The sequence below is a fragment of the Lepus europaeus genome, chromosome 8, assembly GCF_033115175.1.
Source record: "Lepus europaeus isolate LE1 chromosome 8, mLepTim1.pri, whole genome shotgun sequence".
Taxonomy (NCBI): Eukaryota; Metazoa; Chordata; class Mammalia; order Lagomorpha; family Leporidae; genus Lepus; species Lepus europaeus.
Genome location: NC_084834.1, coordinates 6439092 through 6456264, shown reverse-complemented (window position 1 = coordinate 6456264; position 17173 = coordinate 6439092). Strand labels below are relative to the sequence as shown.

General features: G+C 39.1%; 1 protein-coding gene across 2 annotated transcripts in view; it reads left to right on the top strand.

Moving 5' to 3' along the window:
* Positions 1–2031: 2031 nt before the first annotated feature.
* The window catches only part of MARCHF1 (membrane associated ring-CH-type finger 1), a 378011-nt gene continuing 362869 nt past the window's right edge, over positions 2032–17173 (top strand). The window contains exon 1 of one of the 2 annotated variants that reach the window (XM_062199360.1): positions 2032–2157. In XM_062199360.1, the coding sequence (XP_062055344.1) occupies positions 2047–2157 (111 nt within the window). In that variant the 5' untranslated portion in view covers positions 2032–2046. The remainder of the gene's footprint in view (positions 2158–17173) is intronic. The other variant, XM_062199358.1, reaches the window with a different exon arrangement.

Here is a 17173-nt window from a genome sequence, read left to right as displayed (position 1 = left end):
TGACTCGTCACTATAGAGTTAATTTTTTAAAAAAGCTAGATGATGGATGACTCAGAACATTTGCTTATACTTGAGGAAACTGTGATGTTCATTAAGTATTATTTCACTCCTTGACTTTGAATAAAGATACTCATTTTCATTTACTCTTAGGGTAGTTCAAGAAATGCAGTAAAACTGATGAATATCCAAGATAGTGTATCCTGGGAATGTGGAAATACTTACTTCCTGTGGAGTTCGAATTAGTTGGATATGCAGTTCTTGCATTAGATAAGAATTTTCCATAAAATATCAAACAATGTGTTTGAAAAAGACAGGTACTAGTAATTTGTGGCTCATTCCAACAATTGCATTCAACTTCCCCTCACCATTTCTCTGAACCACAAATGAATGAGTCACTCTTATTAAATTGCCAATCTTATTAAGAAATCCATTCCATTGAGTAGCATAGACTTAATTTTTAGGAAAGTTTTTAAATCACATCCATGTTTACATTGTTCAGATCCATTTTACTCAACTATTTTGTCATTTAGAGTAATAACTCATCAATGCCTAGTGCAACCTTTCTTTATGTTACTTTTCTTAGTGCTCTAAAATGTGCTATTTTGAATTCCTGAAATGTTATAAACCACCAGATTGCTAATTGCTTTGGATGCTGTGAAAAATAATTACTTCACATTATTTTTGATATTTAATTGACAGTGTAATGCATTTAACTAAAGACCTGCAATAAACTATTTCTAATTACTGAGGGTGGTGGAGTGGAAAAGTAGGCTGTAAAACTATGAGGGAAACAGGAAAGTCACTGTTGATATGACTTTTTCAGAAACAAACAGTTCCCCCAAGTAGGAAGTTCTTGAAAACTGTAAAGTCATATTCTATTCATGACTTAGGAAATTGTAAAGATTACTTCTGGATGGATTGCGCTGGTAAAGGATGCATCATGCTAAATGTACTGTACTTGCACCAAAATTCTGCCTTTTGCAGTTGACAGAACATTGTGACAGAGATAGTCCTGCCACGGCCAGAATAAGTCATCTCTAACACCGCTTTGTTTTCCATTTATTCTGCTTCTGTATGATGTTCAGCTTAAAAGCGGTGCCAGGGTGTTAGATGTCACTGACAGACAGTCGTGTGCCACATAACAAGATGGTGGTCAACAGCAGATTGTATGTCAATGATGGTCCCCTAGGAATGCAATGGAGCTGAAAGATTCCTAGCACCCGATGACATCACAGCGCTCATGAAGTCAGTGTGATGCATCAGTTATGTGCTTGTGGTGATGTTTGTATAAGCAAATAGAAAATCCTGCTGGCAGTGTAAATGTATATCATGTACAGTTAAAAACTGTACGTAGTACTTGATAATAACTATGCTGCTGGCTTATATGTTTATTGTATTTTGTTATTTTAGGATATGTTCCTACTCGTTAAAAAGCTTACTATAAAATAGTATTCTCAAAAAGCTTACTATAAAATAGTGTTCTTATTGGGCCAGCAACAGCCTCGGACATCTCCCAGCTCTTGAAAACATCCAGGGGCCACATGGAGTGATTGACATATGCCTCCTACGTACGTGCAGTTCCACTCGGTGCTGCTCAATGATGGAACTACCACAGTGCATTTCTCAGAACACATCCCCATCACTCAGTGACACATGACTGACTGTATATGGGTACTACTGAGGACATTCTTAGTTCCCGGGGTCAGACCTAATTGTTATAAACTGATCCCTGAAAAGTAATCCTTAGAACCTAGCACGAGGAATTACGATTATCTAGACATGTCACATAGAGGGGTCTGAGAGATGTGAGACCCTTTGCAAAGGTGCGAGCTGCTTATAATGTCCCAGACTCTCGGATATTATTAATAATGGGCATATTCTTCTTTTTCTCCCCATTGCCCCCAGTTAAAATAAAATGTTGAATTGTTGATTGAATTTCAATTATGTGTATTTTCCAAAGCACAACTAAAATAAGAGACATGTTTCAGGGAATGTAAATTATTTTCAGAATTTCAGAAATTGAAAAGGGATAAGAGGAAGGAGAAAATGCTGGGCTGGTGTGAAGCGATAGCCCGTAACCCTCACAGAGTCCCAAACAACACGCGAACTCCCGAGATCTCAGGGGATCTGGCTGAGGCCTCACAAACCAACACGCTGGTGAGTGGACAGTTATTTCACCTTACGATGGCTCCTCTGTGAATAGAATGCTAAGGAAGTGGGCGCGGGGCGATCTTGCAGTCAATATTGCTCTTTGTTACAATGATATTTGCATTTATGTTATACTGTTCATTTGGATTCAGGTTAATTAGTGGGCATTAAAACCTGTGTTAATGCCATACGATGCTGGAATTTTCTTTCTATTACTTAAGAATCCTCTATTTATTAAGTTATATTGCCTTAAAGAAATATTGAAATTAAAGTTCATACTCTTAGATTCTGTACTGTGTAATGGAGATAGTAGAGGAAAATGAAGTACAGAGTTATTCAAAGATAACTTTAAAAATAAGAATGATGCCTTCTACATTTTCCTGTATTTTTCTAAAAAATTCTGATGGTTTTTCAAATCTTAAGATTTTCATAATGAATTGTGAATTAAATAATGGCAAAAATAATTCAAAGACTAAACCAAATATATGGTTTTAATGTTTCATTTTCTGCTTTAATACTGAATGCCTAGTTTTAGCTATCCACTATTTCCTTGTGTTTAGGAAGAGATCTCATTAGCAAAAGGAGTTTTAAATACTCATTGTTCATATTTTGGTTGTAATATTCCTGTTTTTGACTTAACGAAAATCCCAGTCAGTTTCCAAACTATAAGCTGACATTAGATGCATTTTAATTATTATTTTACCATTTTATAATAACACAGTGTTTTTATTACCTTGTTTTATTAGTTGATGAACATATCATTAAATATAAGCAAAGAACCATTTGAGTTTTTAAGTTTTTATGTCCGGTTGCCATGACAATGTCTGTTATTTTACTGTCTTTGGGCTGATGTACAGTATCGTACGTGGTGGCTGATACACAGAATTCTATTCCCGTTGGCTCTGAAGGCTGAGACGTAAAGGTGCTGGGGTGTTTGTAGTGCTGTGAAAGCTGGGTTTTCCGAGTCGGTGGTGGTGGTGCCTTCTGGCCGCCTCCTCACATGGTGGAAGAAACACGCAGCTCCTGCCGGTCTCTTCCGTGAGTCCCATTCCTGCAGATCCGAGACTCATGACTGCTCACCTCCTAGAGACACCACCTTGCAGCAGTAGAATTTCACCATCTGAGTATCAAGAAGGCACACGTATTCAGAACAAAACCTTTATACAGAAATAAAGCTTTTTAAATAAATATTATCAAGTGGACACGAAGAGAAACTATTGGAAGGACTAGGCTTCCAGGTGACAGAACATGATAGCTATAAGACTGTACCTTAAATTCTGTCATCTGAGATTGTTGGGGGAGCTGAATATATGGACAGGTGTGCCGTGTGGTAGGACACTCAGAGCTCTAGGGAATAGATTCTTTGAAACGATCGCCTGTACCATCTCACCTCACTCCGGCTTAACTTTTGTAAGTTTCGATTTTCAGTAAAACTACTTGGAATGAGTTCCACTGAAACATGTGTTAAAAATTGGAAGGAACTTCGAAGAGCTTGTGGGAAAATGGAATTAAAAGTTTATTTTTTGGTACAAAAAATGTGATTTACATGCATAGTTTTTCATAATACATATTTTCCATAAACTTATTTGTACACACAGGTAGATTTTTCTCAGGAATCATGCACTAAATACAAATTTTTAAGCAAAATTTTTTCTCTGCTTTCATTAAAGTGGCTTTGGTGCTTAACTCCAATTTAATAGACTCATCATGCAAAAATCATAGAAAATATTGAGCCAACTTACGGCCTGGCTTTCTGTCTAATTGGGTAACCTAATATTAGCTTCATCTTGCAGATGTGTGCCACAGCCCAGAGAAATTAATTGACTTTCCCAGTGTCAGTTCATAAATGATAAAAGGATTACCAGGAATCGGGCTTCTCAAGACAGAGCTTATTCCAGCACACCGCACCATCTTATTTTCTTCTTGTTCATATGATTATAGTAAAAAGAAATACATAAAATCATCAACTTAATTAAATCCAGTAATGAAATTAATGCTACATTGGGAGGGAGTATCTTCTAGCGACTATAACATATTACACTCCAAATCTCAAGTGTTTAAAAATAGCAAAATAAAATCTTTGTTTCTCCTGTGATAGCTTGATACATGTTGGGCAACTCTCCTTGGAGGTTGAAATAAGAATTTAAAGATGCAGACTCTCTTCATGCTTCCATAGTGCCTTTTAAGCACACAGCCTCTTAAGTCACTGAAGAAATGGAGGAGATTGTGTGAGCTATGGCACATGGGCCATTGTGGAGCAACGTCAGTCGCATGGGCAACCGTCCACTGGACGGAGTCTAATCTCATGGTCCAAGCCGAATCGCAAGGGAGGCTGGTAAATGTTGTCTTCCTATATACCTTGGAAAAGGAGCTAAAATTAGCATCTGGCCATCTCTGCCATAGTCCTCCTCTCAGTCCCCAAATATTCAATAGCTATCCATGAAAAAGGGTCCTTACTCTTCAAGTGACAATGCAAAACTCTTTTAGCTCTGGAGCCAGCTCAAGTCCATGATCTTTTGCATAGTCTCTATCAGTGATGATAATAGGCAATTACCCATGAAGAAATTACTTCGTTTTGTGACCTGCTTGCAACATACAAGGGAAGAACAGCATACAGAAAACACAATAAATGCTTAGAAAGACAAAAAAATCAGACATCCATGGTCATCACAGGCTATATCTTACTAGATGTATATGACCAAGTCTTCCTGACCTGGAGGTCAGGAAGGATTATTGACTAGGTTCTGGCCCGGTTCCAGGGATGTCATGCTTTTCTGTAGTTCTCTCTAGCCTCCAGATATGCAGCTCTCTGCAAAGTTTTCCCTTTTCCACTGTTGTCCTTGTCCGAATGTCAAATACTATTTAAGGGCTGTATAGCCTTAATGTAGTATTTCCTGTTTGAGGAAGATTATGGGACCAAGAGTTGTTTTAAGTCTTAAATATTTAAAGTTGATTTTTCCGGGAGCAAGATATTTTAGTACAGTAATTCCCTTAAATATTCATGAATTGTTGACCTATTTGCTTCCTGGCAGTTCGTGTCACTAGAAAAGTTCTTTCTTGGATGCTCTTAACTGCCCCTTCTCTCATGTCTGTCTCCAGTTGACACTGTATTGAAAAAGAGGAGAAAGGACCTCATTCTTACCCTGTTCAGAGTCTAGAGATACTTTATTCAGCTGAAACATCTTCCTGGATGCTGGCTTTCCATCACCCCATGTGCCTTGAGTCACTTTATTCAACTACAAGTTTTCACTGAATCTTTTGCGCTCGGCTATGACATCTATGTAATGCTCCAACATTTATGGTTTAGAAGCCACTCAGTTTCTTTTGCAGGCCCTGAAATATTCTAGATTTTTACTATTCTTCTTATTATCTGTCTTTATACACTAGCAATCAATTCCTTGCTCATAAATCTCTTGCAACATCTTGCTGAATGTTCCCGATAGTCAATATGCATTACTAAGATTTTGTTTTATAAGCTGTTTCAAGTGTTGCAGCCCAACAAACCCCCTGTCTATTATAACTTACCTGTTATTTCAGGTAAGTAACTTGCCAGTGGATGGCTTTGTACATCTGAAATTGCTCTCCTTACTTCCCCATGAAACAAATGTCACCTATTTTAGATTTTCTTTATGGTAGTACAGATCACGGCTATCAATTTGTGCACTGGAATTTTGTAAAAGTTGAGGTTTAGTCAGTAAAACAGACACCACACCAGCAATTATAATGGAGAAAAATATGTTAGAGATTATTTAATTGGATATTAGAAATATGAAAAGACCAAAACTTACCCAAGCTTAATAGCAAGAGAAGTAACAGCCACCCACACAAAGAATGCCAAAGGGAGAGGCTGACGTTATTAGCATCTGAAAGCATGGTGAAGTGGTCTCTCTGAACTGTGTCCCTGTCCAGAGTTCCAAGGGGGAACCTCTCAGCTGCTGTAAGATCCTCAGGAGTTCAGAGGACCCTGCAGACCTAGAACCTGAACCCCTTAAAGAAGGGCTGCCCATCTCATCTTACATTCTCAAGTTAGATGGCAAGGATGGTGCAACAGTGATTGTCCAGGGAGCTTGAGAAACTAGATCCAGCTTACATTGCTTCCAGAGCAATGATGATACCAGTAGAAGCAGAAGGCGTACAAGAAGCAGCAAGGCTTGTGTCTCCTCTCCTGTTTTATGCTTGCCTCTTACACTAACATTGGCAGAACCTAACTGAAAGGTAGACAGAAAAGGAGAAATCTGATTTGATGGTTCTAAATCAGTGTCTTGAGGCAGATTATAAAACAATGAGTTTAGAGTTGAGAAGCAGTAGCTTCATAATCACTATAAAAAATTAAAGACAGGTGCTTTAAGGTTAAACTCAGAAATTCCCCACTCTGATCATGGTAAATGTTTACTTTTGCTCACAACGTGGTCTGATGCAGAGACTCGTCTCTCCTGTAAAGAACCTGGGGAGCTACAGTTTTGGAAGGGATGTGCATCATTTCTGCTCTGATACCTCTGCTGGAAACCTAGGGCATACACTAACATATCTAAAGGATTATTAGGAAATACAGTCTTCCAGCATGTCCTCAATAGAAAAATTGAGAGCACTTAGCCTACCTCTACCACAGAGGTGTTCCCTCCCTTTAGACAGCTCTCTCGTCCTATGTATCCATTGTTTGGGGCCATACCTCATCATCACTCCTCGGCTGTCACTCAGAGCATTTGAGAACTTTTAGTTTAAATTATGGCCAAGGTGAAGATCATGGTGTTGATGATGGTGATGATGACGGTTGAGTATTGTATTTCAGGAACACTTATAGGCTTTTTATACCTATTTTCATTCTTAATATTCACAGCACTCTAATGAAGTACATATGATCGCAGTCCCCATTTTATGGTTAAGGCAACTGAAGTATAAAGAAATTTAGCCGGTGCCGCGGCTCACTAGGCTAATCCTCCGCCTTGTGGCGCCGGCACACCAGGTTCTAGTCCCGGTCGGGGCACCGATCCTGTCCCGGTTGCCCCTCTTCCAGGCCAGCTCTCTGCTGTGGCCCGGGAGTGCAGTGGAGGATGGCCCAAGTGCTTGGGCCCTGCACCCCATGGGAGACCAGGAGAAGCACCTGGCTCCTGGCTTCGGATCAGCGCGGTGCGCCGGCCACAGCGCGCCTACCGCGGCGGCCATTGGAGGGTGAACCAACGGCAAAAGGAAGACCTTTCTCTCTGTCTCTCTCTCCCTCACTATCCACTCTGCCTGTCAAAAAAATAAAAATAAAAAATAAAATAAAATAAAATAAATAAAAAATAAATTTAAAATCTGCCCCAAGTAGCATGTGTATTAACCATGAAGCTGTAGTTTTGTTAGCTCTAGCAATCTAATCTAGAGTATCACTCTATTCTGTCTTTCAGTCATTATTTGAATTATACATTTGTATATTTGGCTAAACACAAAGATTCCAAATGAAATAATTTATCACAGATATGGCATACAAGTAGACTCTTTAAAATCCATTATTATAGATGTCTATTAGATTATTTTCTATTCTTTATTGACTGGTATACAAATAGGGTAAATTTCACAGCCATTTCCACCTTGATATTTTTAAAAACTTACCTGACTGGAAGCATTGTGTCTTTTTGATCTACAAGGAAATTCACATGACCTATTTTTAATTCATAAAAGTATTTATTCAGTTTAAAATCTCTCCAAATGGGGTTGGGCACTTGGCCTAGTAGTTAAGACACCAGTTAGGATTCCTGTATTCCACATCAGAGTAACAGGGACCCAGACCCCGACTCCAGCGTCTGCTAAAGAAAACCCTGGGCGAGAGTAGCAATGGCTCCAGTCATTGGGTCATTGGGCTGCTAACACCGACATGGGAGACCGGGATGGAATTTGCAGCCACCCACAGCTACTGCAGGCATTTGGGAGCGAACCAGCAAATTGGAGCTTTCCCTGTCTCTGTCTGCCTGCCTTCCAGACAACCTATTTCTCTGGGGCAGCCATTTGATGCAGCAGCAAAGATACGACTTGGGATGCCACAATCCATAGTGGAGTGCCTGGGTGTCAAGTCCCAGACACACTCTTGATTCTGGAGGGAGCGGGCTGTGATTCAGGTACTTTGGGTAGTTAACATCCATGCTGGAGACCTGGATTAAGTTCCTGGCTCCCAGATTCAGCCTGGCGTAGCCCCAGCCCCAGCCCCAGCCTCACTCCCTCATTTAGGGAGTGAACCTGTGGGTGGGAAACCCTTAACTATGATCAATCAGTTGATCTATCTCTTTATCTTTCCCTTTCAAAATAAAATTTTAAAAATTTTCTTTTTTTTTTTATTTGACAGGCAGAGTTAGACAGTGAGAGAGAGAGAGAGAGAGAGAGAGAGAGAGAGAGAGAGAAACAGAGAGAAAGGTCTTCCTTCCATTGGTTCACCCCCCAAATGGCCACTACAGCCGGCATGCTGTGCCGTTCCAAAGCCAGGAGCCAGGTGCTTCTCCTGGTCTCCCATGCGGGTGCAGGGCCCAAGGACTTGGGCCATCCTCCACTGCCTTCCCAGGCCAAAGCAGAGAGCTGGACTGGAAGAGGAGCAACCAGGACAGAATCCAGTGCCCCGACCGGGACTAGAACCCGGTGTGCCGGCGCTGTAGGCGGAGGATTAGCCTAGTGAGCCGTGGCGCCGGCATACATTTTCAAAATGAATAAAAACCTTCAGGGGTATAAGCGATCTTGCTTATTAATCAAATATATTCAAAATTATAACCTAAGGAGTTGAGGTGTCTCATTTTGTATGGCAGGAAAGAAATCTTTTAAACTTATTGAAACTCAGTTTTACTTGTTAACAAAAACATCTTATGCTGGCTATACCCTTAAACAATTTATGTAATGAAATCAGAGTTTCGATATCAAACTTAGAATGAGTGCAAAGGAGACCATAAGAGTCAAATAAAAAGGTGGACTTTTTTTTTAAGGATTAGAGTTGAAAAATCTATGGACATCAAACTAGGGAGATTAAAAGATGTCACTGTAGAAGTCAGCAAAGACTCCAGAGAAAATTACTCTCCTATAATCAATGATGAACTTTTGAGGCTATAAATAGACTGTGGTTAGGTAAAGGAGGACAAAGTGTCACTTTATGTGTCTGACAGGGGTGACTCTCCGCTTCCAAATGTGTATTCTCTGTGCACTTTCTAGCAGTATAGAACGTGGCCAGGGAAGAGATGCTTGAACCGCTTTGGAAAAGACTTCAGAGGACAGCTTAGATAAGAAAGCTCTCAGGCGGACGTTTGTAATACAGACACATAAAACTCAAAAAATGACTTAATAAAGTGCTTATTTATAAAACTTTACAATTTTCCAAGCAGTTTAGGTCCATTATTTCTTTACAGTTCATGCTAAGGCACATAAAACAGATTTAATTTTGCAACTAGGTGTTCAAATGAGATGAGAAATGAGATCACCACAAGAAAACTCCTTATCTAGGCGTTGTGAATGGTCCTGCAGTAAACTGGAATGCAGCTGTTTCCCGGTGTGCACATTTAATTTCCTTTGGATATGTATATCCAGCAGTGGGATGTGTGACTCATATTGTAGTTTTATTTTTTACCTATTTTCTTAGGAAATTCCAAGCTGTTTTCCACAGTGGCTCTGCTGATTTGTATTCCCACCAAAGGTGTCTAAGAGCTCTCCTTTCTCCACACCCACACGCCCTTGTTGTCTTTTGTCTTTTTGATAATGGCCATTCTGACTAGAATGAGGTAATATCTCTTTGGTTTTGATTGGGGTTTCCCTGATGATCAGTGTTATTTAAGATGATGGATATGTCAATTACTATGGAATGATCATTATACAATATCTGCAAATATTGAACCCGATAAATATGTACTATCATTATGTCAATTAAAAACATTTTAAAAATATTGTTACAAATTTAGTTAATTCAAATCACGCTTATTATGAGAAGTTATGTAACACACTTATTACAAGAAGTTGATATTAATGTATGTATAACACAAATGAAATACTCAGCCATAAAAAAAAGAATGAAATCCATCTTTTGCAACAAAATGGATGTAACTAGAAACCATTATGCCTAGTGAAATAAGCCAGTCTCAAAAAGATAAGTATCATATGTGTATATATATGTATGTATACATATATATATGCAATATATATATATATACACCTATATATGCACACATGTATATATAAATGAAATGATCACTTTGGGATATGTTGTCGTTTTTGGCCCTTGACTACACTCTTGTAGAACTGTGGTCTTCCTGCTTTTTGCTGGTTGAATATTATGATCAGTGGCAAATTAAGCCTGTGAATATAGGGTGGATTAACATTATGTCTTTTTTAAAAAGTAAAATAACTCTCCCTGTTATCAAGTGAGAAAGGACCATCAGAGTGCCTGAGTTCTCTCATTTTAAAGTCCAAGATTTTCCCAATGTGCTATAAATTATCTGCAGAAATAAGGCATAATTTACTGGTAATGCATATTTAATAAGTCAAAATGTCTGCTACTGGATAACACACCTTCTTGCCCAGTCTGATAAATATTTATTAATGAAATAAGCAGAAAGAGAGAGTCATGACTGATTTTCTCGCAAATAACCTTTTATCTTCAAAATATAATAATTGTGCTAAAAGTTAAAATTCCACTGGTTAAGCTTGTGAAAAATTGTGACTGAACATTATGTGCTTTTATCTTGACTTCTTTTCAAGACATTGTGTTAGTCCACTTGTCATTACTTGAAAGTACCCCAGAGGAACTTCTTAGGAAGGAAAATGTTTATATTTCGACCTTTATCTTGGTGGAGGCTGGTCTTGGCTGCTGCAAAGGAACAATCACACGGTGAGCCAGGAAGCAGAGAGAAGAGCTAAGTAGAACTTCAACTCAAATAATCAACCTTCTTGAGATCCATCCTCCAAGTGCAAGTCCCCAGTGACCTGAGGACCTCCCACCAGTCCCGCCTCTCAGCTCTCATAATTAGATCAAGTCTTCACCCTTTACCCATCAGCCATTAACGTTAAAGTATCAGAGTTTAAACATCTGCATTAATTTTGGTAGATAAGTCCTACTCAACCAATAACAATCTTCATGTTTTCATCAAAGAATCTTACTGTCATTAGCTTTGCTGGCGGTGCTGTGGTTTTGTAACTCTTGGCTGTACTGTTGTTATTAGAAACTCCATCAGCTTTAAAATATTGTAAAAATGAAGTGGGTGGATATTATCTGCTATTAGAAAAGTATTAATTTCTAACATTTGTTTTATCTATTTGAAAAGCAGAATTACAGAGAAAGAGAGAGAGACAGAGAGAGAGATCTCCATCAAGTGGTTTACTCCCCCACATAACTAAAACAGCTGGTACTCAGCAGACCAAAACCAAGAGCCAGGAGCTTCCTCCAGGTCTCCCATGTGGGTACAGGGGCCCAAGTACTTTGGCCATCTTCCACTGCTTTCCTAGGTGCATTAGCAGGGAGCTGGATTGGAAGTGGAGCCGCCGGGACTTGAACTCATGCCCATATGAGATGCCAGCATTGCAGTGACTTAACCCATTACACCAGTATGCCAACTCCAAAAGGACTATACTTAAAAAATAGTGAAATTTTTCTGTGGACAAAATAAATAATTGCAATTTTTGAAACTAAAATCATTGTTATAAAAATTGCATTCTGCCTTTAGTAAGAATCTAAAAATTTACAGATAGCTTTCTCAATACCTAATACAATGAAACATGAAATTGTCCTTTTAAAGAAACTAATTTACCAGTAAACAATAACCAAAGACATCTTCCTTATTATCTTCCCAATTATTCTCATATACTTTTAGTTTATTACAAGGCTAAGGGAAATCATACATCTGCCTATAGCAAATGGATCAGTATTACTCCACAGCCAGAGCCTCTCTTCGAAACCCACTAAGAGGTAAATAAAGAGGAGGTAGAGTGTATTACGTTTCTCATTAGACCTATTGACTTATTTTCAATAGGCTCATCCTTATTTCTTTGAGTCTCTGAACACATGGGCCATTTTTTAATTGTGTAGTGGCCTTCATGCATTCTGCAAATAAATTAGGTCAAGGTGCACAGAGTTTTCAGGGACATTTTAGCACCTCATTTTTCTTCCTTCTTTTAATTCTTTTTTATTTGATCATGTACCACTGTTTTCAATTGCTATTATAAAGCCTTTATTATAAGCTGTCAAAGGCAATGGTGAATGGAATCTAAATTTTTATTAGAATAACTATCTAAAACAAATGAATGGAATTAAGTGAAAGACAAAATGCCTCTCCAGAGCTTCGGTCTTTGTGAGAAAGTAGAATCATCAAAAATCTATCCACACGGTTGTTATGGGAACAGATTGAGTTGAAGAATGCAAGAGGGAAACAGGCACTTCAGACATCACATCCTGAGACAAAATTACCTTCACTGTGCCACTGAACAGAGTGTGTTAACTTTCATTGTAGAGTTAGTGAACAGTGTCAAAACATGATTATTCACAACACTAATAATTGATCTAAAAATGTTCCTCGCATGAAGTTATCTATTTCTCTATGGAATAAAGTCACAAGAGCATATTCACAGCTGTTCTTTATCCAAATATGTCACATGTATGCTTAATGTAGATATAAATTAAACTGAATACCTCAGAAATAGTGAATTTTTGGTAGTTGATTAATTCTTTAATCTGCATAAAATTTAGAATGCATGGTTTGTATTTTTACTTTTATTTATTTGAAAGGGAGAGAGAGGGAGGGAGGGAGAGAGGCAGAGAGGGAGAGAGACAGAGAGGGAGAGAGGGAGGGAGGGAGAGAGAGAGAAAGGGAGATATCCCATCTGCCGATTCACTACCCAAATGAATGTAACAGCTAGGGTTGGGCTAAGCCAAAGTCAGGAGCCAAGAACTCAATCCAGTTCTCTCAAGTGGGTGGCAGGGACGCAAACACTTGAGCCATCACCTGCTGCCTCCCAGGGTGTGCATTAGCAGGAAGCTGGAGTCAGGAGCAGAGCTAAGAGCAGACCTCACTGGGTAATCCAGTGTAGGATGTGGCACCCAGTAGCAGCTTAACTGTTATGCCAAATGCCCATCCCACATTGATTTTTAAATATCCCGATTTCGTTATTTGAAGTCTAATGGGAAGAATTGTATACAGCCAATTAGAAGATCCCCACCCCGCCCCACCCCACTTGCAAACATGGAATTGAGATACATTGTTTCTCCCCACTCACAGATTGCAAAGTTTTCTTCCTCTTCTTTGACCATGAGAACGTTGTTTTGCTTTATGAAAAGGGATCAGACCACACCATTAGCCTGATTTTTGTTGAATCAGCTTGGGTTTGACCCTGAACAACAATGGCAACTGGAAATAAATGGAACTTATCAGAAAGAGGCAGAAAAATCCAGAGTTACTACCATGCACCAAATCTTACTCAAAAGACAAGGGACATAAATCGAGTCTTCATAAAAATGTTTCATCTGAGTCCAATAATTAATGATACAAGAATCGTTCTTTTAAAGATTTATTTTATTTATTTGAAAGAGTTACAGAGAGAGGTAGAACCAGAGAGAGAGAGAGGTCTTCCATCCGACGGTTCACTCCCCAGATAGCCGCCACAGCGTCGGCCCCAAGAATAGTTTTTTAATGCCTACTCCATGCCAAAGAGTTTGGAAATTCACCCCAAAATATCATGGTAGTTCTGGATGTATGTATTATTGTTGCCAGTGTACAGATGAGGAAACTAAAGTTAAGAAAAAGTGGAAAAGTGATAAAACAAGAACTCAGAACACTAAAGCTTTCTAGTCGTCGGTTGTTTGCCAGAGAATGTTTTATTCATACAAATACTTGACAGTTACATGATATGACAGGATGGTTCTTAGCCTGAGACAACTGCTCTACTGATTCATGTTTGCTGCACACAGGTTCTAAGGCCTTTACCAGCCACCACTACATTTTGCACTGCCTCATGTTTGCATTCTTTAGTGTCTAGTGTTGGATATCGTTAAGGTCCAGGTCTGCCTGTTGTGGAAAGAAAAGAACAGAGGTAAATGAATCACTAAGGAAATGAGTGCCAGAGCAGATCTGTATTGGGAACACCGGAGTCACAGTAATGACCAGCTTAGAAAGGGCTTCTGTTCATTCATTTCACTTCCTTATGGAGACTCAGCCATGTGCCAGACACCATACTAAAGAGCAAATATAAAATATTTTTTTCAAAGACCCAGTCCTGGGGATCCGGCGTTGGGGCATAGTAGGTAAAGCCGCTGCCTGTGATGCCAGCATTCCGTATGGGTGCCAACTGAGTCCTGGCTGCTCTACTGCTGATCTAACTCCCTGCTAATGTGGCTGGAAGAGGTTTTGGCGCTGGCTTTGGCTGGGCCCAGCCTTGCTGTTGCAGCCATTTGGGGAGTGAACCAGAAGATGGAAGATCCTCTCCCTCTCCGCCTTCCACCTCCCCCCTCCTCCCTCTCCTTTAATCCTCACCATGGCTTTAGGAGAAATAGACAGCATTCCCATTTTGTTAAAGGGAGAGTTAAGTAGCCTGTCGGTTTTCCCTGCTAGCAAATCTAATTGTTGAATCCATGCAATCATTTATGCTGCAAAGAATATACTCAAAAAAATAGACTTTATTAAAATAGGTTTAATTCAAACTCATATTTAACCCGCTCTTATTAAACACTTGTATTGCCAGCTAAGATAGCTATCTACATTTATCTATGTATTTCTTATATCTGTCATGTGTTTAATGATTTTTTTCATTTATTTGAAAGGCAGTGTTACATGGGTAGTGGGGGAGGCAGAGACCTTACATCCACTGATTCAAATAGCTGCAAAGGCCAGGGCTAGGCCAGGCTGAAGCCAAGAACCTATAATTCCATCCGGATCTCCCTGATGGGTGAAAGGCACCCAACCACTTGGGCCATCTTCCACTGCTTTCCCATGCACATTAGCAGGGAGCTGGATCATCGAAAGTCGAACAGCAGGGACTTGAACCAGTGCTCATATGAGATGCCAGCTCCAGTCCCTCTATCCCTTCCTTCCTTCCCTCCTTCCCTCCTTCCCTCCTTCCCTCCTTCCCTCCTTCCCTCCTTCCTTCCTTCCTTCCTTCCTTCCTTCCTTCCTTCCTTCCCTCCTTCCTTCCCTCCTTCCTTCCTTCCCTCCCTCCTCCTTCCTTCCTTCCTTCCTTTATATCTATCTATCTATCTCATATGTAATTCTCAAAACAGACCTCTAATATAGCTATTTTATTTCCCATTTCACAGATCAGAAAGAAGTCTGGAGTAAACATTTTGCTCAGGTGCCTCGTCAGGATCCGATAGGCAGCTATACAGGAGACAGACTTGATCGCAGGGCTGGCTGATTGTCCTCATGGATATTTATAATTCTGCTACTTTCTGGAGGGAGAGATAAGGGTGTTTAATGATTCTCTTTTCTAGGCTTAATTTGTTTTTACTGTTTAGCACAATACCATCCAGCAAAATGTCTGTTCAGCATATGAAGCGAATTCCTCAGGTTAAAAGCCAAAAGCTACCTCCTAGTTGATGGCCCGTTAAATTATTTTTATATTGCCATAGTAATTGTCAACTGTAATTATTAGGTGAAAGAATCCATGAATACGGCTTTGGTGTTTCTGCATTAAGAAACCAGGAACTGGTATGCAGATACAGGAACTTAGACACCTGGTTTCTATGTGTCTGATGTAGCCTACAGGAATAAAATTTAATTTAACAATCCAGTAATTCTTTAAAGATAAAAAATGAAATAGCTTTTACATTGCAGTTACCAATATGTCAACTTCTACAGACAAATTGTCATCCCAACCAAATTTTATTACACACATTGCAATGAGACTGTGAACAAAAAACGATTGTCTTGTTTTCATGGGTTGAGGAATTTCACCTATGGAAATTAGACAAACTGGCACTATTCAATGTGTACAACATTGCTGATATTACTGCCACTCACTATGTGCAAATACATTTAAAAATCAGTGCTGCTATTTGCATTACTGTATTAGCAAAGCCTACAGCCATATCATTAACTGTATTTTATAGAATAGCTTATGATTAGGCTCCACTGATACCAGCCTACTTTAATTGCTTTTTTAAAAGTATATTTAATTTTAAAGCAATTTTAGATTCAAGGCAATATTGAGCAGAAGGTACAGAGATTTCCCATATTCCCTTGGTCCCAGCACACACGTAGCCTTCTGCAGTTATCAACAGCCCCTACCAGAACGATATGTCTGTTGTCACTGATGAACCTACAGCGACACATCAGTATCACCCGAAGTCTGTAGTGTACATTAGGGCTCACTGTTGGTGTGTATATTCTGTGTCTTTGGACAAGTTTATAATATGTTTCTACAATGACAGTGTCATACAGAGTGCTTTCACTGCTCCAAAAATCATCTGTACTCCATGTATTCACCTCTCCCTCCACCACCTCTTGCGTGTCAATTTTTTTAAAGAGACAAACTTAATGGAAAAAGATATTCTTTTACTTAGTCTTACTGCAGGAGTTTTCTCATTAGGGGTTAAATAACACATTGATTTTATTACACAAATGTAAATGCAGAGTTGTGATTAAAAAAAAATTGCTTGTCCAAAAATGCTACTTTCCAGACTTATTGTCACAAAAATAACATTGGAACACCAGTTTTTAATATGAATATATGTTTTCATTTTCCTGATGACATATTTATGAGTTGAATTGATTGAACAAATTGCAACTCTGGATTTAAGAATTTAGGGAATTACTGAAACATTTTCCACGGTGACTGGCCCATTTCAGATTCCTACTAGGAATGCATGAGAGTTTAATTTCTTTACATTCCCTTGAACATTTTTAGTGTACTTCCTTTGGAATACATCCATCCAGATTGGTATGATGTAGCATCTCATCATTATTGTGATTTTGATTTCCCTAATGATGAATGACTGTGAATGTTTTTTCATGTGTCAGTTAACCATCCACATCTTTTCTTGCAAGAAATATCTGCTCAACTATCTTTTTATTACTGAGTTTCAGAGTTCATTTGATCT